The sequence below is a fragment of the Lepus europaeus genome, chromosome 10 (genome assembly GCF_033115175.1).
Source record: "Lepus europaeus isolate LE1 chromosome 10, mLepTim1.pri, whole genome shotgun sequence".
In the NCBI taxonomy this organism is placed as follows: Eukaryota; Metazoa; Chordata; class Mammalia; order Lagomorpha; family Leporidae; genus Lepus; species Lepus europaeus.
This window is the reverse complement of record NC_084836.1, coordinates 13,029,661-13,057,549: the sequence shown is the minus strand read 5'-3', so window position 1 is coordinate 13,057,549 and position 27,889 is coordinate 13,029,661. Positions and strand designations below refer to the sequence as shown.

Genomic DNA, 27,889 nt, shown 5'->3' with positions numbered 1-27,889 from the left:
CCTGAATATTTAGAGAATCCAAAAAAGATGGGGTCGGCGCTGTGGTGCAGCAGGTTAACGCCCTGGCCTGAAGCGCTGGCATCCCATAACGGCGCCGGTTCTAGTCCTGGCTGCTCTGCTTCCGATCCAGCTCTCTGCTATGGCCTGGGATAGCAGTAGAAGATGGCCTAAATCCTTGGGCCCCTGCACCTGCATGGGAGACCCGGAAGAAGCTCCTGGCTCCTGGCTTCGGATTGGCGCAGTTCCGGCTGTTGTAGCCAATTGGGGAGTGAACCCAGCGGATAGAAGACCTCTCTCTCTCTCTCTCTCTCTGCCTCTCCTCTCTCTGTGTAACTCTGACTCTCAAGTAAAAAATAAATAAATCCTTAAAAATAAGGGGGGGGGGGTGAGGGGAGTAGGAAGCAGCTCACTCGCGGGGCACGGAAACCTTCCGGAGAGCCAACAGGCACGCTCCTGCAAACGCACCTGAGTGCCTAGAAGAGAGGGTGGGGTCTGCGCCCTGGGTCACGTTTGCTGTGTTGCTCAATCCGAGCTTGCAGGTCAGGCTGGATCACGGGCCTGGGGACTAAAACCAGCTAAGACACCCACGGGCCATACTGCAGTCCCTGGGCTCAATCCCCAGCTCCTGCTCCTGACTCCGGCCTCCTGCTAACACAGACCCCGGGAGGCAGCGGTGGGAACTCCTGCAGTTGGGTTCCTGCCACCCATGCGGGAGGCCCAGATTTGAGGTCCCGGCTCCTGGCTTCAGCCCAACTCAGCCTTGGCTCTGGCCCGCACTTGGGGAGTGAACCAGCAGATGCGGGGTCTGTCTTTGTTTCTCTCTCTGTCTCTCAAAAGCAAACCAAGGAGGCCAAGGCCTTGGGGAATGAATGATTAGCTCAGTTTCAAAGAAGCCCATGAAACGGAGGGAATTACATATGAAATAAAGAGCAAAGGAATCTGACTATAAAAATGTTTTTCGAGGAGGTGTTTGAGAATTCCCAAGACAGACAGGGCCCATTCTGGCTCAGGAGCTAAATGTGCTGGGAGGATTTGGACAAGCTGCTTCTCAGGCCACAGTTTACCCATCTGAAAAATGGGGACGCATGGAAAATCTTAAGGGGCTCTTCCAGCTCTAGAACTGTAAGATTTTATAAAGGATCCCCCATGCTGGGACAAGCCCCGGCACCTCCCTCTCACTCCAGACACCTCCCTGCAAACAGCAAGCCTGGGGCAGGGTTCGGGGGATGTGGGGGTGGAAGGGTTGGAGAAACTTTGATGCCTTTCCCCAAGGTCCCGGGTTTTCCTAAGGCGTTCTGGCTCCCTCTCACCGACCCCCGTCTGACGCCTGACCTTCTAATGAGCGGATGCACGTTATCGGGCACTGTGGTTTGACCGAGTGCCTGTAATTTAGCGTTGCCTAATGCTGCAAACTGAGAGCAGGGCTGGCGTAATTAGATTGGGGCCTCATTAACGGCTGCCTCCCTGGGTGTTTTTCATTCCTGGTTTCTCCTGTCCTGTTTCTCCAATGCCATCTGTCCCTGTGGCCATGGCTGCAACCCCCCCCCCCCCCTTTTTTAAACCTCTCCGTGGTGGAGCCAAGCTTGAATGAGGGCCCAGAAGGGCCACGACCATCCACGAAGCGTGAATTTTCACATGGCCTGGGTTGGCCCCTGCTCTGCTTTCTAAACAGAATGTGCAGCCTTCCAGAGAACCTGGCCATCTGGTTTGCTCTGAAGCACCTCGAGCTGGCTGGCAATTTCCCGCTCCCGAGTCCTGGCCTAGGCGCAGGGCAGGATTTAATTGGATTTAATTGCTGCAAATGCTGACGCCATAACCAGCTTGTGTGTGATGCCTGGCCGTTCACGGAGCACTGCTGGAGTCTGGCCTCACGAGGGCACTGGGTCTGTCTGTTCACTGACGACCCCTGCTAGGAGTTCCTCCCTCTGTGTGCCTTGCTGCCTCCATGCCGTTCTTGTCCCCCTCTGCCCTGCCCTGGGTCCCAGGAGGCTGATCACTGTGCACAGCATCCACCCGGCTCTCCCGCTGACCACCCTGCACTTGGCTTGGCCAGAGTCAGGCCCAGCAGGAGACTGGAGGGCAGGGGGACAGAGGGTGGTGGCATCTCCTGTGTGCACCCTGCTTGCGCATCCTGGGTGTGGAGGAGGCTGAGTCCCTTCCCCAACAAGAGCCTCAGCAGAGGCTGAACTTCCCTTTCCTGAAATGCCTGGGACCAGAAGGGTTTCGGATTTTGGACTTTGGAATACTTGCTTGTCCATAAGGAGCCATCTCGGGGACGGGAGCCAAGTCCCAATGTGAAATTCGTTCCCATTCTGCATACATCTTACACGTGCAGCTTGCAGGCGCTCTCATACAGTATTTTTAGAAACTTCAGGCATGAACAAAGTTTCCTGGTGCCATGTCAGCACTCAGAAAGTTTCAGGATCTGAATCGTTCTGGATTTTGGTGAGATTCAGGATGTTCAGCCTGGAGTTCTGTTGCCCCTTCTGTCATTCCGCCCTGGGGGTGACACTGGCTTCCTGCCCTGGTTGGATTCTGAATGTCTCACGGTCTCGTAGCTGTGCTCACCCCTTAGTAAGTGGCTCTTGCATCAAAGTCCTTATTTAAACCATTTGGGGGCGGCTCCTGTCTCTTGTGTTCACCCTGTCTCAGACAATCCCAACAGTTAACAAGGCTCCTGGAACACAGCACTTAATAAATATTTGTGTAACGAAGGAACAAACACATCTCCTGTAACTCTTACAAAGACTATGCAAACTCACCATCACATGTTAGAAATAAAGAAAGGAGGGCCCAGTGCTGTGATGTGGCAGGTAAAGCCGCTGCCTACAATGCTGGCATCCCATATGGGCACCGATTTGAGTCCCAGATGCTCTACTACTGATCCAGCTCTCTGCTATGGCCTGGGAAAAGCAGTAGAAGATGGCCCAAGTCTTTGGGCTCCTGCACCCATATGGGAGACCCAGAAGAAGCTCCTGGCTTCTGATTGGCACAACTCCAGCCATGCGGCCAGTCGGGGAGTGAACCAGTAGATAGAAGACCTCTCTCTCTCCCTCTCTGCCTCTCCTTCTCTCGCTAACTCTGACTTTCAAATAAATAAATCAATCTTAAAAAAGAAAAAAAATCAAGGAAGGAGGCACAGAGAAGCAGCTCCTGAGGTTTCCAAGGGAGAGGAACACACTTCTCCTGTACCCTGGGTGAGCTCTGGCTACATCCAGCACCTGCAGAATTCTGTGCCTCCTGTTCCTGTCCATACAGACTCGGTGTCCACTCAGGCCAGCCTGGCCTGAGTGCCACAGGGCCTGATGCCATGTGCTGGGCAGAGGGGCGATGCAAGGACTTAATGACACGTGGAAACTCACAGAATCCAGAGCTGGCTTCAAATCCAACACTGCCACTCTCTCAAAGTGTGTTTTGGGGCAAATCAGTTCATCGCCCCAGATGTGACTCAGCTGGTGCCCTCAGCCGCTTCTTCTGTAATTATCAACACCTAATTTGGCAATTGCTCTGGCCGCAGGCCCTGTTCAAAGATTTGCACGTATAGCGACTTGTGTAATCCTCACTACGGCCCTGTGAGGTGATACTGTTATGAAAAGTAGTATTAGTACTATTGCTCTCAGTAATACTGTGCAGCATTATTGCTCTCAGTAGTACTCGCCCACTGTTATTAACACTAATAGCATTATTACTATCAGTAACAGTATTGTTATCAGTAGCACTACTACTATCAGTAGTATTGTGATTGCCAGCAGTAGGAGTATTGTATAGGAGTATATTACATCAGTATAGGAGTACAGGAAAGTGTATTGTAATGATCAATGGGAGCAGTATTATGATGATTAGCAGTATTGTGATCATCGGCAGTGGCAGTATTGTCATTAGCAGTAGTAGTATTGTTATCAATAGTACTACTACTATCAGTAGTATTATGATTATCAGCCATAGGAATATTGTATAGGAATATTACATCAGTACAGGACTATTGTAGGAGTATTGTAATGATCAATGGGAACAGTATTGTGATGATTGATAGTATTGTGATCATAAGTAGTAGCAGTATTGTCACTAGCAGTAGTATTGTGATGATCAGTACTACTACTACTATGAGTAATACTGTGGTGATCAGCAGTAGTATTGTTATGAACAGTAATGCTATCATTTTTATTATTCTCAGTAGTAGTATTGTGGTGATCAGTAGTGAGAGTATTGTGGTGATCAGTAGTGAGAGTATTGTTATTATCAGCAGTAGTAGTATTCTGATGCTCAGTACTACTTCTACTACCAGTAGTATTGTGATTATCTATAGTAGGAGTACTGTGATCAATAGTAGGAGTATTGTAATGATCAATGGGAGCAGTGCTGTGATTATCAGTAGTAGTATTTTATCAGTGATACTGTGATAATCGGTAGTATTATTACTACAAGTAATATTGTGATGATCAGTATTGTTAACATTAGTAGCAGAATTATTACTATCAGTAGTAGTATTATGATGATCAGTAGCACTAGTATTGTGATTATCAAGTAGTAGTAGTAGTAGTAGGACTGTTATTAATACTACAGTAGTACTGTAACATTACTCTGGAGAAGCACTTTCTGTGATCACACAGCTGCTCTCACTGTGGCAGTTCTGGGACTCTGGGACACTTACTTGTTCCTGGCCATCTGCCCCAGAGGCTGTGCTCTCACCACCAGGCTCTCCTGACCCTCTATATTGTTAGACCATCTTGTGGATCTGTATCAGTAGTGGTAGCATTAGCTGAGTAGTAATAGATTCACCAAGATCCTGCTTCCCATAAAGCACTTTGTGCAGACACAGGGCGCAAGGAGCCATCAGCAGGAAGGGGTGGTTGGCTTTTCTTCACTTTCCATCTAAAGCTCAGATGCTCAGTTCCCTCCCACACTTGAGTTGTACTCTTGGGTACCACTCACAGTGAGGCAGCTCTGACTGGTGCACACCCAGGCTCTGGAGCCAAGTTCCCTGGGCTGGAATCCTGGCTTTGCCACTTACTGGCTAGAGACCTGGATTCTATTATCCAGCCTGTTGGTGTTTCAGCCTCCTTATCTTTGGATCTGAGATTATAATAGTGCACCCCCTACAGGGCTGTCGAAAAGATGAAATGAGTTAATCTATGTTAATTGCTTGGAACAGTGCCTAGCACATAGGAAATGCAATAAAGGTGTTTGTTAAATAAATAAAAATTCATGAATTTTGTGTGTGCAATTCAAGCTGGCTTAAACAAAAAGGGATTTTTTTTGGCTCCAGCCTGGGGATGAGACTGGATCCAGAGCTTTGAATAACATCAGCAGGTCATTGTTCTCTCTCTTGGCTGTGCTTCCCTAAGCCTTGGCTTCATTCTTGGCAGATCATTCTCTGAAGGAGAGAGAGGGCCCCCTGAACAGCTCCATGCGTCCACCCCACAAGCACCAATGTGCCTCTCATCCAAGAGTTCCAGCAAGACTCACAATGGATTCTCACTGGCCTGGCTTGAGCCCCAATGTGATATTCCAGTTGGCCAAGGCTGGCCTTGTGCCTTTGGCTGTGCACATCACACGGACTACATGCTGGGGAGGGGTCATCCAATGGTCAAATCTGGGTGCTGTTTTCCAGAGCAGAAGGAATGGAGGCTGGACAAACGCAGTAGTGGTCTGCTCTCCACTCATCCTGGTCACCTGTATCAACCAGAGTCCTCCAGAGCATCAGAGCCAACAGACGCAAACAAAAGGAGACACAGGGTGCTGGAGGCTAAGTCCCACGATACACTATTTTCTAGTTGGAGAATCACAAAAGCTAGCGTTGTAACTGAGTCCAAGTTCAAAGGCCTTAGAACCAGGAGACCCAATGGTGCAATCCCCAGCCCACAGCTGAAGGCTGAGAGCCAATGGCACTGCTAGTGGGAGTCCTGGAGTTGGGGGGTCCAAGAACCCATGTTCAGATGTTCAGGCTCATGGGTCTCTGAAAACCAGGGCTCTGATGTCTGAGGGCAGCAGCAAATGAGTTCAGAGAGAGAGAGAGAGAGAGAGAGCGAGAGATTAAATATCTATTTGTGTGTGTGCACATTCTCTAAGGTCTGGAATCCTGTAACAAGTGTACAGAACCCAGCTGCCTGGCCAAGACTGCCGGCACCACCTTGGCCATGGGACAGAATCAATCTCAACAGCCTGAAGGGTCCTGGGAACCCAGGTCTTTGGCTGTAACGGCACTGTCTTCACAGCCCCAGCCACTCAGAGTGTGGCCTGCTACCACCATCACCACCGTCACCAGCAGCAGCAGCAGAGAGTTCGTCCATAACCTTGCTGCTCCAATAGACTCCACAGGACCAGAAGCATTGGCTTCGCCTGGGAGCCCATGGTGAAGTCAGAACCTCAGGCCCTACCCAGAGACCTCCGTGATAAGAATCTGCATTGTGACAGGATTCCTGGGAGATCTAGACGCCCAGAAGCACAGCTGTCTGTGTTTCCTGGGATTCTGGATGAAGCGGCACAAACACGGCGGTGGCTTTGAACAGCACGAATGTGTCCTCCCACAAGGCCGGAGGCTACAAGTTCACAGTCAAGGTGCTGGCAGGGGCTTCCTTAGCAGGCTCTGAGGGAGGACAGGGACTCAGATGGCCTTGATTTCTGTGACTGCCAGAAACCCTTGGCATCTCTTGGCTAATGGCTGCATCACTCCAACTTCTACCTCCAATCACCACATGGCTTTGTCCCCAGGTCCCTGTGCCCCAACCTCTCTCTTCTTATTAGGACACCAGTCATGCTGGATTAAGGGTCTACCCTATGTCATCTTCATGTCTGCCATAGAAGGCCTAGGTTACTCAGACTGCAATGTAAACTACCACCACGTGCAACTCATGCTCTCTTGAGACTGTCGTCTTTCAGGCTCTCGGCTTATTGTAGGGAGGATGGACTATCACACTGCTCACTCCGGCTGCCTCTGGGTGTTCATGTCTCTCTCCTTTGCCCCACTATACTACCGAAAATATTTCAAACCTGACTTGGCAAATACTCTCAGGATACATTTAACTCTCTGACTTTCCACTTTCCCATCATTCTCTTCCTGGCAATTCCTCGGTCACGCCACATTTTTTTAATTACAGTTATTTAAAGCTAGCTTTTAAGCTGTTTTTCATGGATAGGGAGAGTTGGTCCAAATAACCCAGCCCACCATTTTTAGGAGGAAGCCATGTCATGTCCTTCTTGGCACACAGTAGGCATTCAATCAATGATGAATGAGCTGAATTGTCCATTTGGGGGCCTTTCTTCGCTTGCAAAGGCTGTGTCTCCCTCTCTCATTCCCTCCCCCATCCTGAGGATGCCCACATTCAATAAGAGTCAGAACAAATGGTACCCCTTCCTCAAAGCTTTCCTTGCTTTCTAAAATTGGAACCCTATACCCTGTCCATACCTTCTAAGACCTCGGATGTTATCACTCCTGGGTACTCAACAAAGTAGAAATGGATTCTACACATCCTCTATCCGCTGCAGATTTACACTTTGTCATTTCTCACCTCTGCAGAATCCCCTCCCCTAGCAGCATACATCACACACAGATTGTTTAGAAATCTTTCTTTTTTTAATCCAGTGTTTTTATGTTGGATGTACTGGAAGGAGATTCTCTGGCGTTGAGTCTGCCTTATTGCGGGGTTGAGATCCTTCTAATAAAACTTGACGTTTGTCCAGCTCTTTAGAGTGGATAACATGCACTCACATACACGCATTCATAGAAACTTCTGCAGCCTCTGGCTTCAGTGTTGCAAATCTCTTGAGAAACAGAGGACGACAGAGACTAAATAATACAACAGGATACAGCCACAAGGCCAGAAACGGAACCCAGAGGTTTTCTCTCCAAGCCCAGGGCTCACTCCAGGACAACACAGCTGCTCCCCCCTCCGATTTATATTATACCACTGGCCGTTTCTCTAGTGACAACACCTGGAACTCTGAGGCAGCAGCCATCCTGCACAGGGAAGTCCATGTGGTGCAGGAGTTGGGCTGGCGGCAGTAGGGAGGGGGCGGGCTCCGAGATACATCCCAGGCACCTGCCAGCAGGGTTTCCGCAGTCCAGTCCTGCTTACCTCACAACTTTGGTCCCATTTCTGATGACCTGCATGTCCACCACACAGCCCCCAGTCACATAGGCAGCCAGGTTCAACTCGGAGAATTCAGCCTGGGAGAAAGCAAACCCAAACAGGATCAATACCAATCAGACTCTAATGGCACTAAGCCCGGCTCACACCCACTGGGTATCTACAGGCACCAAACACACATTTACCCTCTAGTGGTGATGCGATTTCCACCCCTTTTTTGAAAGGTAAAGTGAGGCACAGACAGGCATGGTGATGCCCACAAATATGCAATTAATCAAAAGCAAAATTGGGGTGGGCATTGTGGCGCTGTGGGCTAAGTTGCTACTCCGTACCGGAGTGCCTGGTTCCTACAACTCCGTACTTTCAATCTAGCTTTCTGCTACTGTGCTGGGAGACAGGGGATGATGGTCCAAGGACTTGGGTTCCCACCACCCATGTGGGAGACCCAGTGGGTTTTTAGCTCCTGGCTTTGGCCTGGCCCAGTCCTAGTTACAGGCATTTGGGGACTTAACCAGTGAATGGAAACAGTCCTCTCTCTCTTGAGAATAAAGCAGTGAATGATATTTCTCTCTCTCTCCCTCCACGCCTCCCTCCCTCCATGTTACTCTTCAAGTAAATCATCCAATCTTTTTAAAAGATTTAAAGAAACACAACAGAGCCAGCATGTGGTACAGTGGGTAAAGCCACTGCTTATGACTCTGGCATGGGTTCAAGTCTCCACTGCTCCACTTCTGATCCAACTCCTACTAATGTGCCTGGGACAACAGCAGAGGAGAATGACCCCAGTACCTGGGCCCCTGATACCCATGTGGGAGACCCAGAAGGAGTTCCAGGCTCCTGGCTTTGGTCTGGCTCAGCTCTGGCCATTGTAGCCACTGGGGAGTGAATGAATGAAAAATATTCTCCCCCGGCCCCCACCTTTCTGCCTTTCAAGTAAATAAAATAAATATTTAAAAATGTTTAAAAATAGAAGGCAAGAGTGAATTGAAACCGCGTGACACTGACCGACCCACATTTTGACCACTACCACTTTCTATTTCTTGCAGACAGTAACAGCAAGTCTAGCTCCATGGCTGTAAGACAGGAAATGCTGTTCACCATGACATTGGATTTCTCCAGCTGCACGCTGTGCAGAGGTATGGACCACAGCTCTGTGGTGACTGATCTCTGCTTCCAGAGCCCTCCTCACATGAGCGACCCATCCTCCCTTACCCCATCCACATGGTTTTTGTAGAGTCACCACGTTTGGGCACCGACATGCTGCCTTTGTGGTCACAGCCATCAAGGTAGGCATCTGACCCCATGGGAAGGAATGAAATAGTGTTCCCTGAGAATCTGAAACCGCCGGGCACTCATGAAGTTTCTGTTTAGGAGGTTGTTATCTTTCATGCACAAACCCGGATGCTGTTTGGACACCAAGCTTTCAGCTACGTGCACTGGGAAAGCACAGAAAACCAGGCTGGAGGAGGAGGAAGGACGGGGCCGGGCAAGAGATGGGGAATTCTCTTGAGGCGTATGTGCCAGTCTGCAGTCCTGCCTTCGGATTTTCTGAGTTCATCTTCGTGCTCCCATTTGGCTAAGTAAGCTTCAGTGACTTTCTGTTGCTGGCAACCAGACTTCCGCAGAACAGATCCCTCCTACCAGCTCATGGCCACCCTGCCCCCCACCCCAGGGTGCACATTCCATGGCAGAACTGTCCGTCCTGGTCTCCTAGAGCTGTGTAACACAGTACCACCACTGTGCAAGTTTACTCTCTGCAGTTCTGGAAGGCAGAAGGCCAAAGGCAAGGTGCTGGGAGGGGCAGGGAGGAGCCGTCCCAGGCCTCTTCCCTGGCCTGCAGGCGACTGTCTTTCTCCTCCCCATGTCTGGGCCAACGTCTGCCTTCCATTCATGTCTCCATACTCGCCAAGGACGCTGGCACACAGGCCACTCTCAGTTTAATGACATCACTTAAACTTGCTCACCTTTTTTTTTTTTTTAAAGACATATTGATTTGTTTCTTTGAAAGGCAGAGTGACAGAGAGGAAAGATGAGAGTGAGAGTGAGAGAGAGAGAGAGAGAGCGAGAGAGATTGATTGATTGATCTTCTGTGTGCTAGTTCACTCCCCAAATGGCCACAATGGTCCAGATTTGTCCAGGCCAAAGCCAGGAGCCTGGAACTCGATCCAGGTCTCCCACATGGGCAGCAGGGACCCAAGGGCTTGGACCCTTATCTGCTGCCTTCTGGGGAACATTAGCAGGGAGCTGGATCAGAAGCAGAGCAGCTGGGACTCAAACCTGTGCTCTAATATTGGACACCGGTGTTGCAAGCGGTGGCTTCTCTGGCTGTGCCACAACGTCAGTCCCTGATAACAGTTTACCTGATTACATTTGAATGCCCCTGTCTCCAGTTAGGTGACACTCGAAGGTAGTAGGGTTTAGGATCCCAATATACAGGTTTTAAGGGGTAACAAGTCAATGAACAACACCATCATCAGAAGTGCAGGGCACCAAACCATGCCCCACACACAGCAGGTGCCCTTGGATTTAATGCATGAGCATAACCACTCTCGCATATAAAGCCCAAGCATGTGAATCCACATGTGTGAATCCACAAAATCTTCCCACTTGTTCAGAGGGGGAACTGAGGCAGAGCGAGAGCCCAGATAATGTGCATGGTGTCACACAGCAGGTAGCTGAGCCAGGACCAGGATTCGAACTCCGGGCGGTGGGGTTCCAGAGCCTGTGCTGCCCCAGCTGCTCAGATGCACAGGGCATTGGGTGGATTCTGCAACAGGGAGTTCTAGGAGCCCACAACAGCAAATTTAAAGAGAAAGGCAAGGACCCATTTCACAGGAATTTAAACATAGCCCCTTGGAGGCATTTCACAAAAATCATGACCAAAGCCCTAGGCGTCTCCCCAGATGGCATTTAAGCCAACCCAGAGTACTTCTGTCTCTTGCCTTAATTAATAACCTCATTATGCTGTGGCAAAGCGAAAGCTCGCTGGTAATGAGTCCAGGTTAGTAAACAGCGTTAATGACCCAGTTATTACGCCCAGTGCTTCAGAAGTTCCGGCCCATCACGATCAAGAGACTTCAGTGGCCAGATCACACGGAAGAATTAAGAGGCAGAGAAAGCGAAGTTAGAAGAAAGCTGGAAAACAAGATCGGGGGCCACCAGGCGTGGGGAGGAGAAGCTTGAAGGTGGAGCCTCCAAGCAGAAGGGGCACAGACCCAGGAGCCGCCCAGTTGCCCCAGGGGAAGGGAGAGACACATCAGGCCAGCAGGCGCAGCTCACGTTCATTGCAGGTAGACTTGGGCTCCGGCGTTATCTCCCCATCGGGGTTTAGGATTAATTACAGGAGCAAACACCTGGGTTGCAGGGTAGCAAGCCTCTGGCGCATAGAGCAGAGAGAGTGGAGGTAGCAAAGAAAAAAGGCTTTCCTCGGTATTTAACTTTCTAAAGACTTCAGTCATCACGGGCATGAACACAGAAGTATCTAAGCCACTTCTTCAGGAGAGTGCAAAGGCTCTCCTAGCAGAATCTTAAAGAAAATGTAGTGGATTGAACCCTATTCCCCAAGAAGATATGTCCACGGCCTAATCCCCACGACCTGCGAATACAAGCTTTTTTGGGGGAAACAGTGTTTTTGCAGATGTAATTAGAGATTTTAATCTTTAATTTTTTAACGCGGATCAGAGTGACCCCTAAAGCAAATGGCACACCTTTACAAGAGAAGAGAGGGAACACACAGAGAGAGGCAGGAAAGAAGGCTGTGTGACAGTGGGGGCAGAGGTCAAGGTCACGCTTCCCTAAGCCAGGCTGTGCCAGGTGCTGCTGGGACCCGCAAGACTTGAGGAAGGGCTCCCAGAGGAAGGGGCTACCCGGGAGCCTTTGAGGGGTGTGGCCCTGTGGACATCTTCCTTTATGACTTCTGGCCTCCAAGTCCAAGAGCCCATTTCCGCTGTGGGAAGCCACTGTGTTTGTGGTCATGTGTTAGGGTAGCCCCAGGAGACAATATGGCGACTGAGTGCAAATTTAGTATTGCAGACAGGGTCATGAGGGCTCCAAGAAGGTAACAGGTGGGCAGGTAAGGATCCTTCATCCACCTCACCAAATCCGCGCACCTACGCATCTCTCTGTCTCCATCTCCCCCCTCTCTCACACACACACTGAGCAATAAATTAGTTATTCACTAACACTAGAAAGCACAATTATCAGAAGCACTTGTGGTTTCTGCGTGACTTAACCTTTTGACCACAAGGTCATCTTGTCCTCAAATCTTTCTAATGCCACATCTTTTCTTTTTTCTTTCTTTCTTTTTTTTTTTTTTTTGACAGGCAGAGTGGATAGTGAGAGAGAGAGACAGAGAGAAAGGTCTTCCTTCTGTTGGTTCACCCCCCAATGGCCACTGTGGCTGGCGCGCTGCGCTGATCTGAAGCCAGGAGCCAGGTGCTTCTCCTGGTCTCCCATGCAGGTGCAGGGCCCAAGGACTTGGGCCATCCTCCATGCACTCCTGGGCCACAGCAGAGAGCTGGACTGGAAGAGGGGCAACGGGGACAGAATCCGGCGCCCCAGCCGGGACTAGAACCCGGTGTGCCGGTGCCGCAGGTGGAGGATTAGCCTGTTGAGCCGCGGCTCTGGCCACAGCATCTTTTCTAACACTGCGCATCAGGAAGAGTAGTCGGGGCCAGTGAGACTCCCAAAGCCGTAAATACCACCGCTTCAGTCTACCAGCTGCTGAGTTTGCTCAACAACCAGATGCTCTGAATCTGTTTGACACTTCTGAAACGAAGACAGCAGTATCAATCATATCTTATCAATCATATCTATTTTTTAAAAGTTTTTGTGAAGACTCAGGATTATGTCCATGTAACATCTAGCACAGGGCTGAGACCCGGCGCCGGGGCCTCCATAACTTGTCTTTGATATCTTCAAATATTTCATTGTCTTAGTACACAAGCAAACTATAACTAGAAAAAAAAAAAAGAGGACCTCCTTCCAACATTTAAAACCTGTAAAATTTTAAAACAAATACTGAGGGATACAACACAAAGACTTTCACTTATGGCGACAATAAAGTTCCAGGGACTATATTTACACACCTGTGTTAAACAAGGAGAAAATCAGACAAACTCCATTAAGGATCAGTTTTCAGCCATTAGACAGCAGGCATTCCAGGAATACAATCCCTGACAAAAAGGAAGCAAGGAAATTATCCCTACAATTGCCCTCGCTTACTACCTGGGGGCACTAACGAGGAGCAGAGCAGCGTGGGAAGTGCAAACAGAGCTCATCATTCTTACTGAGCTGAGGATGTAGAGAATGAAGTTCAAGGGAGCCCAGGGATGAGAATCAGCAGGAGAGAGCGGAGGAAAAGACGGGGCTGCACAGAACAAGACCTCCGGAGGTTCTGCAAGCATTTGGCTGTGTACTGACCCGAGCGTGCAAGAAACGCGATGACCCAAGACCAGGGAATGAACCATGAGAAAACAGTCAGCTCAACAATCTTCAGGGCCCAGAGGTGTCCAGGAATGGCTCACAGGCTCACTGGCTAGCCTGTAAAACCCGCTCCTGTGAGCAGAGCACTGCAAAGTTAGTGGTCGGACTAAATTATCCCTGGAGGAAAGCACGCCCTGGTTCTGGGAGGACCGGCTTGATCGGGTTGGCTCTGGGCTTTCCCAGCTTTAAAAACAAAGCAAAACTTCTCATCAATGCCTTGGTCCCAGTTTTAAAAAGTCCTACATGTTGGGAACTTTGTTGGTCCCAGGCCAAGTGGCATGCGTGATCACTCTATCCAGCCATGTCCCAAGCAAAGCTTAAAAGCATTTCTTTATTTGAAGTAGAGATACAGACAGAGAGAGGGAGAGACAAAAAGAAAGGTCTCCAATCTACTGGTTTACTCCTCAAATGGCCGAAAACAGCTGGAGCTGGGCTGGGCCAAAGCCAGGAGCTTCTTCCAGGTCTCCCATGTGGGTGCAGGGATCCAGGCACTTGGGCCATCTTCTACGGCTTTCCCAGGCCACAGCAGAGAGCTGGATTACAAGTGGAAGGACTCGAACTGAGCCCATATGGGATGCTGGTGCTGCAGGTGGAGGCTTAGCCTACAGCCACAGCGCCAGTCCCCAGTGGCTCAATCTTACTGCAAGTAACTTAACTGCATCCCAGAACACAGTATACCACTATTTAAAGGAATATAACTAAATCTAGCACCCAGCATATAAAATTTACAACATAAAAGTTAGGTCATTCAATCACACAATATCAGGTATGCAAAGAAGTAGGGAAACATGACCCATAGTAAGGGTTCAGAAATGAAAGATCATTGGAAGAACAAGAATGGAAGTTAAAACAACTATGATAGATGTGTTCCATATACCAGGGTTACAGAGGAGAACATTAACACAACCAGGAAAGAAAATTGAAAAGATGGAAAAACAGAACCTTAAGAGGCAAACAAGTATAAAATCTGCAATAGAAAATATACTGATGGGATTAACAACAGATTAGACAATGAAAATGACGGCTGAACAGGTTCTGTAAAATATTGAAAGGCAAAAAAAATAGTTTTCAACCTAGCATATTCCAGCAAAATCATCTCTTAAAAGTGAAAGCACAAAGTTGAGAGAATTTACAGTAAGTCTGAGAAATGGTAAAGGAAAGTCTTCAGGCAGAGGGCCAAGGACAATGGCACCCCAGGCACAGAGTTCTGGATATGATGAGTATGTGTCAAATGTATACTTCTTTTTCAGTTTTAAAATCTCTGTAAAAGGTAATTAACTGTTAAAAACAAAACAGCACTGTATTATGGGAGTGCTACATATAATGTAAGAAGTAAAACATTGAATGACAAGGACACAAAGGATGGAATGGCAAGTGGACACTCAGTGTCGAAAGCCTCTTATGTGTGAAGTGGAATAACAAGATTTGGAGGCAGCTGGTAATAAATTAAAGATGTATATTCTAAACCCTACCCTAGATCAATGTCTTAAAAAGATAGAGAAAAAAGTGTACACATTTTAAGTTTCTGGCTTGATGAATGTTAACTTCTTTACACTTGAGCAATTCATACCTAGATAAATATTTCCAGAACATCTGAATTCTCCCTCATCTTCATTCTAGCCAATATCAACTCCTATACCAAAATGTTAGCATTTTAATGTCCTCTGTCTTCATAGATGAGTTTGTCTGTTCTGGGGCTTGACACAAATGGAATCTTACAGCATGAACTTTTTGGTATTTGTCTTCACTCATCATTTTATTTGTGGGATTCACCCATGCTGTTGTTGTTAGCACAAGTCATTTTTTTAAAGAACATATCTGCATAGTTTTTTGAAGTTCATGCATAGTTTTGCATAGTTTTTTCATAATCTGCATTGTTCATAAAGTTTCTAGAAGTTTAGTTAATTTTCTTTTCTTTTTCTTTTTTTTTTTTGAAAGGCAGAGTGGACAGTAAGAGAGAGACAGAGAGAAAGGTCTTCCTTTACGTTGGTTCACTCTCCAATGGCCACTGTAGCCAGTGCACCGCGCTGATCCGAAGCCAGGAGCCAGGTGCTTCTCCTGGTCTCCCATGGGGGTGCAGGGCCCAAGCACTTGGGCCATCCTCCACTGCACTCCTGGGCCACAGCAGAGAGCTGACCTGGGAGAGGGGCAACTGGAACAGAATCCGGCGCCCCAACCGGGGCTAGAACTCCAGGTGCCGGCACCGCAGGCAGAGGATTAGCCTATTGAGCTGCGGCGCTGGCCAATTTTCTTTGAGAGAGACAGAAAGAGAGAGACCGAGACAGCGAGAGAGCGAGACAGAGAGATCAATTTTTCATTCACTGGTTCATTCTCCAAATGCCCTCAACAGCTAGGGACATTTTAGTTTCTTTATGTTACCTTCAACAGAAAAAATACCCTTATGTCATAATGTATTGCTTTGGAAAATGAGGTTGGTTGGCTACATGCAGTTCTGATTCTCAAGATTCTGTTTTAGGAGAGAGAACAACGATGTTATACATGTGTAGGATATTCCTTTAAGGTCCCTTTGACGACAGAGGAGAGTAAAGTCTCTGTTCTATATATGGGTATCTACAGGTATATGAAGCATTCTTGGTATTTTGCTAACCTTGCTAAAACCAGGCATGGGAGGATTTCAACATGGATTTTGATGATGCCGGAAAGTGTTGGACTCTCTGAATCTTCCTGTTGTTTCTAAGTTTTATTAAACATGTACATGAAACAGTGAAGGCAGAATGAAAAGGGACTTGGCCATGGAATCTAGGGACCAGGATTCTAAACCTTGGCTTTGACAATGACCCAGTGTGTGGCTTTAGATAACTCTATAATGACAGAGTTGCAATTAGTTGAATCAATTATTGCCAGGGTCTCTTTCCCAACCACAGTCCCCCAACTGTCACCAAAGGACAAAACTATTGTCACAGCCCATATTATGAGAAATGAATACCAAGCAAGAAATTCACTGTTTTATACCTGGCCCTTGGCACACAATGGGTGTTCAACAATAACTGTTGAATAAAGTATTGGTTTTGTATTTTACAGGTGAGTGGATGCAGCCTGCCTTCCAAAACTCTGCCAGATCTACCACTAGACCATAACCATGAAGAAGGCGTTCCCAGACAGGTAGAGGGGACAGCCCAAGCTAAACTGCTATGAGCCATAGCACAGGCAAGACACAGGGCTTTCGGGCCAGTGCCATAGCTCACTTGGTTAATCCTCCACCTGCGGCGCTGGCATCCCATATGGGCACCGGATTCTAGTCCCGATTGCTCCTCTTCCAGTCCAGGTCTCTGCTGTGGCCTGGGAGTCAGTGGAGGATGGCCCAGGTGCTTGGGCCCTGCACCCACATGGGAGACCGGGAGGAAGTACCTGGCTCCTGGCTTCAGATTGGTGCAGCACCAGCCATAGCGGCCATTTGGGGGGTGAATCAATGGAAGGAAGACCTCTAACACTGTCAAAAACAAAAAAACAAAAAACAAAAAAAAAACAAAAACAAAGAGCCCAGGTGGTCACATAGGGCCCTTGATGGCTATGCCAGGATACTCTCCCTGCCTTAAAGTCTTTAACTGTAATCTCATCTACAAATGCCTCTTTGGGTAACGTTTTCACAGGTTCCAGGCATCTTTGAGGAACTACTGGGGAACAACACTCAAGACTGGAGAAGAGAGGAGAAATTCGACACTTCACAACAAATACGCATGCGGGATTTCTATGTTCCAGGCTCTGTTGAAGGGGATAGATAGGGTTGGAATCATACGCACATGACTCTCTAGCCTCCTGGGCATGCGCATGTGCGCACGCGCACACACACACACACACGCACACAGGACTAGAGACGGGATGCACTCACTTTCCTGTAGGGTCTTTGGCTGGATTCTCCCCAGCACTGGCACCTGTAAGTCTGTGGTGCCAAGCAGATCCTATTCCTGCAAGCACGGGGCATTCACATGTTGTTACACAAGCAATGATAATAATATCGATGACGGCATGGAACATGGTGAGTGCGAGCATGGTGAAGGTAAGCCGAAGGATGCTATGAGGCCGAGAGGTCAATGGGAAAGAAACTGGAATTGGGACTTGGACTTAGCTGATGGACTGGAATGTACACAAGAAACCAAGAACGTCTGGGAATGTGAAGGTACCAACTCTCAGCCTTGGCCGTGAAGCCTGACCGAAGGCAGATTTCAACACAAAGCGACGCTGCACAGAGTTCCTGAGAAAGGCAGGATGCTGGCGGACAGATTGGTCCGGACTCCAAAGGTGACTGGTCAGACACTGGAAACTCCTGTCAGGGAAGACCTATGAAGGCCGTGTAAAAAACCCACACGGAAAATGGAATGAAAGGATACGTTTATTGTGGTGCCAAAAAATATTGAAATGCATACAAGCAAGCGATCTTCAAAAGGTTTCCTGGCAATGTGTATTATGAAAAACTACGCGTGGTAACATATGGTAACCACGCAAAAAGGCCACTCATCTACTGGCCAGAACTTCCTGCTAGTACACCTGTTGGAGGGCAGGATCCGTGCTGGGGTGACTCTGGCACCCGCATTCTGTAGCTGAGGGTGCTGATCTGGGTGCTCCTGCTGTTAGCCGCCCTCTGCTGCTTCCTAGCTCCTTAAGGACTGTAACCTGAGCACCCATCTCTCTCTGCAACTCCCTCTTCTAACCCATGCGTGGGCGGCAGGAACTCTAAGTCCCAGGAGGCCAGATGGTCTGCTCTCCCATTTCTCATCACTCTCAGGAGTTCCAGAATCCAATCCTCCTGGATCCTGGCGGGATGACTGCCCCATTGATAAATGAATGCTAGGTCATGTGACCCTTCCGTAAGAGGAGCCGTGGATCTATTTAGCCACAAACACAGCGTGCGTTGACTTAAAGGGAGCATGGGCTGTGCTGCTTGGGTCTGCAGCCTACACTGAGAGCCTTGCGCTGGGCGTGGTGGGCGCTGGGTGGTGTCTGGACTCTCATTGGCTCCCCTCCTTGCATTTCCAGCTCCCTTAGGAACCCAGAGCGGAGGAGGTGGTGACCGTCAAGGTGGAATGCGGGCATTCCTGAGCCCCCGCAGCAGGTTATCATCAAAATTCCACCCTAATCCCTGGCACATTGATTTGTATACTCTCAGGAATGAAACCGTGTCATTAAATTCCTTAAAATCAGTGCTCTGCACGTACTGATGGTTTCCACTTCCTAAGTTCTCTCAGAGCCAGATAAATGACAACAGTAATAATGAAACCCAAGCACTACCTGGCTCACTGGGTCCCACATAATTGGATCTCTGATGACCTCCCTGCCACTGCCTCCCACCACCCTGCTATCGCCACACGGGCCTCCTCTCTGCGGTCAAACTCACTGCTGGCCCCTCAATCTGAGGGCTTCCATGACCGCACCACCAGCTTCCTGGCACCACGCAGGACCCTGCTCAATGGCGCCCCCAGAGGCAGCCTTCCTGCAAAGCACGCTGTGTCCCCTTCTTCCCTGAAATGGCTTAAATGCCTCCATACATAAATAGCTCTGTAGGGTGTTGCTCACTGCTCTACCTGCACCTAAGGCTGCCTGGTGTGCAGCAGCAGGCACTCAATAAACAGAGTCAGCCCTTTGGGGGTGCAGGTTCTGCATGTGCAGAGTCAGCCAACCCCAGAGAGAAAATATCCAAACATAGTTTTAGAACGTTGTTGGTGCAGACATGCACTACGTCCAACAATGGCTGTATCTGTACCGATCATGCCCAGGCTTTCTCTTGTCATTATTCCCTAAACAATTCGGCAGAACCACCATTAACCTAACACGTACAGTATCTTCAGTGTTGAAGGTAAGACAGAGATGACTTCAGGTTTAAGGAAGATGTGTGTAGGTGATATACAGAGACCACGCCCTTTTATATGAGGGACCTGAGCATCAGGACTTTGGTATTCTCAGGAGTTCCAGAACCCAGTCCTCCTGGATCCTGGCGGGATGACTGCCTCATTGATAAATGAATGCTTATTGTGCACACGTCAGAGCTGAGAGTCTGGAAGGCACAGCAACTTTGCCCAAAGTCCCATCTTGGTCACTTTTTTTTTTTTCGTGGTAAATTTATTTGAAAGAGAAGCAGAAAGTTGGAGGTGGAAGGGGAACTGGGACTGGAACCCAGGCACTCTGATGTGGGTGCCCCAAAGCAGTACCTTGAGCCCTCCACTAGACACCTGGCCCCCCCCCTGGTTAATTTCAGGGACACAAACCTAGGCCAGCACCCTTCACTGTGCACCTGGAGGCTGCTGGTTATCTGAGTGCCTTTTCTAACAGGCAGAGCGGGGTTGGCTAAAGGCCTCCTGGCAGCCTTGGGCTTTGCCTGTGCCCTGCCGTCGCCCTTGTTCCTCGCCCCATGTCCTCCGGCAGCAGCGCGCGGGCCCCTTTCCCTCCCCACCCCACCCCACCTTTTCCGCTGCTGCGGGCAGACCCTTGGCAAGCCGCCCAAGGCCTGCAGCCGGCAAGAGCTGCTTCCTGTGTGTCTCCCGCCACATGCTGTATTTTTAGCTTCCAGGGCCTGGGGGCTCAGCGACTTCCTTCGCTGGCATCTGGAGGCTGAGCTGGTTTCCACTGCTGCAGACTCACCTTGCAGACAAAAGATCCTTTGAAAGTCTGCAGCCTCACTTGGTGGCCCCTTCCAGACAAGGAGATCTCGCTGCGGGGTCAGGGTGTGTGGCGGGGCTCACGGGCCTGCCTGCCCTGCCCGCGCTGGTGGGCAGATGCCAAGGCACCTCCTGCCCTCCACAAAGTCATCATACTCTTGCGGGTGTGGGAGAGATAAACACCCACCGACATGTGAGAATAAGTACAAAATGCAGGAGAAACAGGACGATAAGACCTACATTCCTAAATGTTCAAGTAATGGAATAGAGTTAGGTGGAGTTCACCGCATTATTTGTATATATGAAATCCACAAAGGTGCTTTGCAGTGACCAAGCGTTGGGTACAATGTGGTTTTTAGAATCAGGCGTGGGTTTGCACTGAACTTGGTCCCTCGCTGGCTGTGCACATGGAAAGTGAGGCCAGCAGCAGGAAGCACTAACTGAGCTAATCGAGGTAAAGGCCAGGCTCAGCGAGTGAAGATGAGTGTGCGAGGAACGTTAGCCATCAGGGTCAGGTACCTTAACCTGGTTGTTACAGCAACTTCTCGATCCAAGAACAGTGATGAGAAAACTGAGACGCAGGGAGAGTGCCAGCTGCTTGGCCGAGATCACGTGGCTACTGAGCATGGGAGCTAGAACTCGAACGCAGGTCTGACCATGGTCACCCTCAGTTCATCCATGTAACATGTTCTTCCTGAGCTGCTGCTGGCCGAGGACAAGGACGGCCAACAGCAGTGATGCTAACAGGCAAAACCCTCTGTCCTCGTTGAGCTCCCTCGGTGAGGGAGACACCGGTAGGGAGGGACTGGGTAGGAGATGAAATCAGAGAGCAAACAGCTCACTGGACCATGGCAAAGACTTGGGATTTTAATCTGTACAAGACGGTAAAGTGTTAGCACCATCACCACTGTCATCAACATCTTCACTACTGTCCATGAAGGTAGCTCCCCTCTTCCTCCTCTTCCTCCTCCTCTTCCTCCATCTCCACCACCACACTGGGGAGTGTGATTAGTCAGAGTTAAGCTTGAGAAAAGGCATTGTGTTATTCTGATTCTTTTATTTTATTTTTTGACAGGCAGAGTGGATAGTGAGAGAGAGACAGAGAGAAAGGTCTTCCTTTTTGCTGTTGGTTCACTCTCCAATGGCCACTGCGGCCAGTGCACCGCGCTGATCCGAAGCCAGGAGCCAGGTGCCTCTCCTGGTCTCCCATGCGGGTGCAGGGCCCAAGGACTTGGGCCATCCTCCACTGCCTTCCGGGGCCATAGCAGAGAGCTGGCCTGGAAGAGGGGCAACCGGGATAGAATCTGGCGCCCCGACCAGGACTAGAACCCGGTGTGCCAGCACCGCAAAGCGGAGGATTAGCCTGTTAAGCCACGGCACCAGCCTTATTCTGATTGTTAAGGCGTCTCTTAACGGCTATGTTTTGCTCCCGAAAGCCTCTGCTGGAGGATAAGGTGGGGTTTCGTAGGGGTTAAGTGGGATTCTGATGCAGGGTGGCTGAAGGTCCCAGCTATGCCCTAGCTCTCACCCCTTCCTGCTCAGGGCTCTGTGACAGCTGGGCCCCAAGAAACAGCAGCCCTCAAGAATCCAAGTAGAACATCCATTTTCCTTCCCCCAAGCCAGGGGATACTTCAAGGGTCGAGAGAGATTTTGATAACATCCTGAGGACAGGGAGGATGCTCACCCAAGGGGAGCAGGAAGGGGGCAGAAGGAGGTGGAAGAGAAGGGAGAGGAAGAGAAGGAGGAGGGTCGTCTTAGGGGCAAAAAGCCGGCCTCGGCCCCCTCCATCCCCAGAACTGTCCTAAGGTTGAGAGACCGAGGGCAGATTTTGCTAACAAAGTTAAGCTACTTGTAGTGGACAGGATGAACATTCAGAGATCCGTTAGACCACAGCTCAGCTACAGAGACGTGAATGGCAGTCAGTGTGCCCTTGACACCCACTTCTCCTCGCAGAGCAGGGCCTCCCACCATGCCACACCACTCGGCCGAGCATTCACCGACGTGTGTGAAAAGTCTCCCCATTGGCCGGCGCCGTGGCTTAACAGGCTAATCCTCCGCCTTGCGGCGCCGGCACACCAGGTTCTAGTCCCGGTTGGGGCGCTGGATTCTACACTGGTTGCCCCTCTTCCAGGCCAGCTCTCTGCTATGGCCCGGGAAGGCAGTGGAGGATGGCCCAAGTCCTTGGGCCCTGCACCCGCATGGGAGACCAGGAGAAGCGCCTGGCTCCTGGCTTCGGATCAGCACGATACGCTGTCCGCAGCGGCCATTGGAGGGTGAACCAATGTCAAAAGGAAGACCTTTCTCTCTGTCTCTCTCTCTCACTATCCACTCAGCCTGTCAAAAAAAAAAAAAAAAAAAAAAAAAAAAAAAAAAAAAAAAAAAAGTCTCCCCATGGCTCTCCCGACTGCTTAGTTGCAATGTGGAAGTCAAGTCCATTGCTAGACAGGGATGCTCAGGTGTGGGTGAGACACTGACACAGGCAAGTGTGGCTGGAGCACATGGGCTGAGAGCAGGCTGGAGATGTAGCTGGAGCCGGACCCTGTGACCTCGGCCCTGTGGACCAGAGAGAGACAGGCTAGCGAAGGGGCTGGAGCCGGGCTGACGTCATGCGGCTTTTATTCCAAACTGAAAGCTACAACGTGATGACAGGAATGTGCCTCCATTAAAGCTCTGATAAGCTCCACGCTCAACCTTCCTTAACGCAGTTTTATGTTTTCCATCTTAAAGATAAAAGACCATTTTCACGTTGGGAGCAGGAAAACAAGGCACTAAGCCGTGTTTTTCGGTTCTCAGTGAAACCCACAGAATGGACACCCCCTCTCTTTCCAGAACTGCTGTCTCCTTGTGTCTCATCGCCCCCCTATTTGTCCCAATCTTCTCATTCAGGGGACACCCTGCACCCCCAAATGAGGAGCTGCCGCTTCCTACCACGGGGGCCTCAGAAACACAGCCAAATCTGAACCCCAGACATGGAGACCCTGCTGTTCCTACTGCAGCTTGGGCTGCGAGCCGGACACTCTGAGGCCAGCAGGTTGAGAATCCAAGAAGCTAAACCCTGTGATGGAAAATGAAGCAGGTGCAGTGGGCATTCGGTGCAGGGGCTAAGTTGGTACTGGGATATCTGATGTCACACGTCAGCGTGCCTGGGCTCATGTCCCAGAACGACTTCGGATTCTAGCTTCCTTGCTCATGTGCACCATGGGAGGCAGCAGCTGATGGCTCAAGTCACTGAGCTCCTGCCATCCACATGGGAGATGCAGATGGTCCCAGGTGCCTGGCTTTGCTTGGCCTATTCCTAGCTGTTGTGAGCATCTGGGAAGTGAACCAGCAGATGGAAGATCACTCTCTCTCTCTCTCTCTCAAATAAATAAAAAATAAATTTAAAAATATGTAAAGAGAGAAAAGTGAAGCAGGCAGTGTTGCAGAGTGGCTGGGAGGGATGCATGGGACACTTTGGACAGGCTGGCCAGCATTTCTGAGGTGGCATCAAGCAAAGCACAGGCCTGAGGCACGTGATACCTGGAGCGAGAGCTCTCGAGGCCAAGGGACCAGCAAGAGCAAAGGCCTCATGGGGTGCTGTGCTCACTTGATTTTTTTAAAAAAACATTTTTGTTTTTCCATTGTGACAAAAAGCACACAACATAAAAGCAAGCATTTTAATCATTTTCAGCGTACAATTGCATTAAGTGCGTTTAAGTTTTTATATGATCATCACTTCAGCCAACTCTGAAACTTTCCAACATCCTCGACCGAAGCTCTGCACCACGTAACAGTAACTTTCCCTTCCCCGGTCCCCTTCCCGTAGTAACTTCCATGCCGCTCCGTGTCTGCGGATTTTGCCGCACCAGGTACCTCCTATCAACGGCACTGTACATATCTGTCCTTTTGCGTCTGGTTTATCTCATTTCTGCAATGTCTTCAAGGCTCATCCATGTTGCAGCATGCATCAGGATTTCCTTCTTTCTCGAGGCCGAGTAACCTTCCAGGGTGTGGATGTAGCAGCTTCTGTTCGTCCACCAATCTGCGGGTGGACGTTTAGGTGATGCCTACGTGTTGTCGGTTGTCAGTAACACCGCTGGAGCACGGTGTGCCATGATTTGCTTGAGTCCCTGCTTTCAAATCTCTTGGGCAAATGCCCAGAAGAGGAAGTGCCAGGTCATACGGTAGCTCCACGTTTGCTTAATTTTGGAGAAACCCCATCCTGTCTTCCACGGCGGCTGCACCGTTTTCATCGCTCGCTGGTGAGGCCCAAGAGTTTCAGGGACTTCCATGTTCTCACGGATCCTTGTTCTTTTCTGATATTGAGTGTAAGGGGCTATGAGAAGCCCAGGGTGGCTGGATTCAAGTGCACCAGGAAGACAGGGCCAGGAACAGTCCAGAGAAGCCTAATCACATGGGCTTCAAGGCCATGGCCAGGGCGCTGGCCTTGGAAGAGAGGTGAGCTGTCCAGTGTTACAATCTGATCTCCAATATGGAAGCTAAGCTAAGCCAAACCAAACCCAGAAGCAGCAGAACCCCATTTTTTTTTAAAGATTTATTTATTTACTTGAAAGAGTTACACAGAGAGAAGGAGAGAGAGAGAGAGAGAGAGAGAGAGAGAGAGAGAGGTCTTCCATCTGCTGCCTCAATCTCCAATTGGCTGCAACGGCTAGAGCTAAGCCAGTCCGAAGCCAGGAGCTTCTTCTGGGTCTCCCAGGTGGGTGCAGGGGCCCAAGGACTTGGGCCATCCTCCATCACTTTCCCAGGCCATACCAGAGAGCTGGATCAGAAGTGGAGCAGCCGGGCCTCAAAATGGTGCCCATATGGGATGCCGGCACCGCAGGCGGCGGCTTTACCCACTATGCCACAGCACTGGCCCCCAGCTCCACTGTTTCAGGAGCACGCGGCTCTCTCCTCGAAAGCTGCCAAGGGGTTAAGTAATGCAAACAGGGGCAGATGCCGTGAAAGGAGATACTTCCTCCCCGGCCAACACACCTGATGCAGGAAGCAGACGTCCGCTCCCCGGGAAGGAAAGGCCTGGCTGGACTTGGACTTGAACAAGAAAACGAACGATGCCTGGATCCACAATGGCTTAGCACTTCCCATGTGAGTTTCTGGGAGCTACCGAACAGCCTAAGGCTCCATCTGTTTTCAATCTTCTTAAAAGCGCCTCATGTGCTGGCGCCTATTGCAAATAATGCACACATGGAGTTTCTGAAACGAAGACGAAAAAACACCCCTGCTTTCCCCGCCGGCACGGCTTCTGTGTTTATCTTGGAGCAGGCCCTGGGAGTCCGGAGACAAGCCATAGCCCTGCTCTCTTCCTGAGGTGGGTGTGCAAGTGCCCCCAGGCTTCTGACCCGAGTAGTTCAGGGGTGATCGTGGTAGGAACCAGTCACCCCTGCAGACATCCACCGTGCCGCACCTCCCAGCAGAGGCTGGGCTTGGCCAGGCGGGCAGCCCAATGGCCACTCTCCTCGTTGCAAACGGGTTCTTTCCCCAATTCCTCTTCCCTCAATGAAGACTCGGGTTTCCACGGCTGAGTTCCTCTTCTTCCCCAATGCTCTCCCCGAGGGCCCTCACCAGTTCCGAGACTGAATGACCCAGATGGGGCTCTCGGGGCCAACCTGACCCTAATCCCCAGATGGAGACGGCCAAGGACAGCACCAGGAAAAAGGACCCGCAGTGGGGGGTGGGGTGGGGCTGCAATCTGGTCCACAGCTCGCAGCAAAGGCCAGAGGGTATCTCTGCGCATGTGGCAGGTGTGACGTCAAGGGCCAATGTCCACAGCTCGCTGGAGGTCATTTCCCCCTTTGCAGGCTCAGGGAAAACATCTGCAGGCAGACTCCCCCTCATCCACGGCAGCCCCACACGTCAGAGAACCTCATCCGCAATCTGCCCGGCACCCAGAGCCAGGGCGGTACAGAGGATGGGGGGAGACAGGAGGAGCCGTGACAGGTGCCTGGCAGCGACCGTGCCACTCCGCCCCTTCACATGTGCTGACCGTGGTGTCCAGCAGCACTGCTGGCCGTGGTTCTCCCAGTGGGGGAAACAGCCACAGCAGGCATGAGGGTGCAAGCAGCAGTGTTCAAGGTGTGGGAGGCAGAAACCCACGGAGTGACCCTGCCCAGAGCACTGCGAGAAGTCGCCGCTCCAGACATGCGGCTTGGATAACGACTCCTAGCTTAACTGGAGCTGTGGCACAGCTGGCTAAGCCGCCCCCTGCAATGCCAGCATCCCACATGGGTGCCTGTCGGAGTCCCGGCTGCTCCACTTCTGATCCAGCTCCCTGCTAATGCGCTGGGGAAGCAGAGGAAGATGGCCCAAGTCCTTGGGCCCCTGCACCCACATAGGAGACCCAGAAGAAGATTCTGGCTTCGGATCGGCACAGATCCAGCCATTGCAGCCATTTGGGGAGTGAACCAGCAGATGGACTATTCTAATCCTGACTCTCAAACAAATAAATAAATCTTAAAAAAAAAAAAAAAGGACTGCTAGCACTTCTGGAGGCAACACAGCAACTGCAGCAGGCTGTGTCCACACAGGATGCATTTGTGCTGATTAAGGTTTGCAACACGCTTTTCTTAACTCGGATTTGTTTCTTTGAGGGACAGAGCAAGCTCCCATCCACCAGCTCACTCCCCAGATGCCTGCACTGGCCAGCAATGGACTGGGCCAAAACCGGAAGCTGGGAACACAATCCAGGTCTCCCGTGTGGATGGCAGGGACCCGACTTCTTGAGCCTTCCCAGGGCACACATTAACAGGAAGCTAGAGTCGGAAGTGGAACTTGAACCCAGGCACTCTGATATGGGATGCGGGCATCCACTACGCCAAACATCCATCGCTGTAATAGTGCTTAGAGCACTTACCACGTGCCAGATACTGATCTAAAGAGCTCTGAAGGTATTAATTGATTAACTCTGACAGTAACCTGGTGAGGCAGGTCCCACTATTCTCACTTAGATGCAGGCTCCAAGGTACGATGAGATGAAGCATATTTCACGAGGTCCCCTGGCTGGGCGATATTAGCACAAGTGTGCAGACACAGGTGGTCTGGCTCCAGGGCCCCTGCTCTCAGCTCTTCCACTGGGCTCCTCCCAGCATGAGGTGAAGCAAGAATCTGGCGCCACACTAACTGGGTGGGGGTCATGTTCCTAAGAGCATGGGGGTGAGGTCTCGGGGGAAATCATGGGATCTCTGCCTCAGTGGCTGTACTGCAAAGTGGGGGGCGGGGAGGTCCCTTCCTGTCTATGGCCCGAGGCTGCTAACCGAGATAGACACAGAGAGAGAGAGAGAGAGAGAGAGAGAGAGAGAGAGAGAGAACGTTTCTTCTTCGCAGTGAGGCACACGGCACTGACTGGGTTATCTCCTGTGTTAGGGGAACCTGCACAGGGCTCCTGGTACAAAAGGAGTGGGCTTCGAGGTGTTCACGCTGGGACAGGGTTTCTCAGCCTTGGCACTACTGGAGAATTCTCTGTTGGGCGGGGTGGGGGTGGGGCGCGCTGTCCTGTGCACTGGAGGTTGTCTAGCAGTCTCTGGTCTCTGCCCACAGGTGTCAGAAACCCTTCCCCGCTGTGACATCAAACATCTCTCCAGGCATTGCCCAGGACCCCCTAGAAGGGTCAAATCTCCCCCTGGCTGGAAACATTTAAATACTGATGTAGAAGAAGGGGCAAGCCAACCTCTCTCCCTCCTGCCAGTCAGCCTCTGTCTCTGGCCCTTCTAC

At 50.4% G+C, this 27,889-nt stretch overlaps 1 protein-coding gene across 1 annotated transcript in view; it reads right to left on the bottom strand.

Moving 5' to 3' along the window:
- Positions 1-27,889, bottom strand: part of SYN3 (synapsin III) — a 413,512-nt gene that overhangs the window by 343,593 nt on the left and 42,030 nt on the right. The window contains exon 3 of the mRNA XM_062201982.1: positions 8,076-8,167. Within this exon, the coding sequence (XP_062057966.1) occupies positions 8,076-8,167 (92 nt within the window). The remainder of the gene's footprint in view (positions 1-8,075; positions 8,168-27,889) is intronic.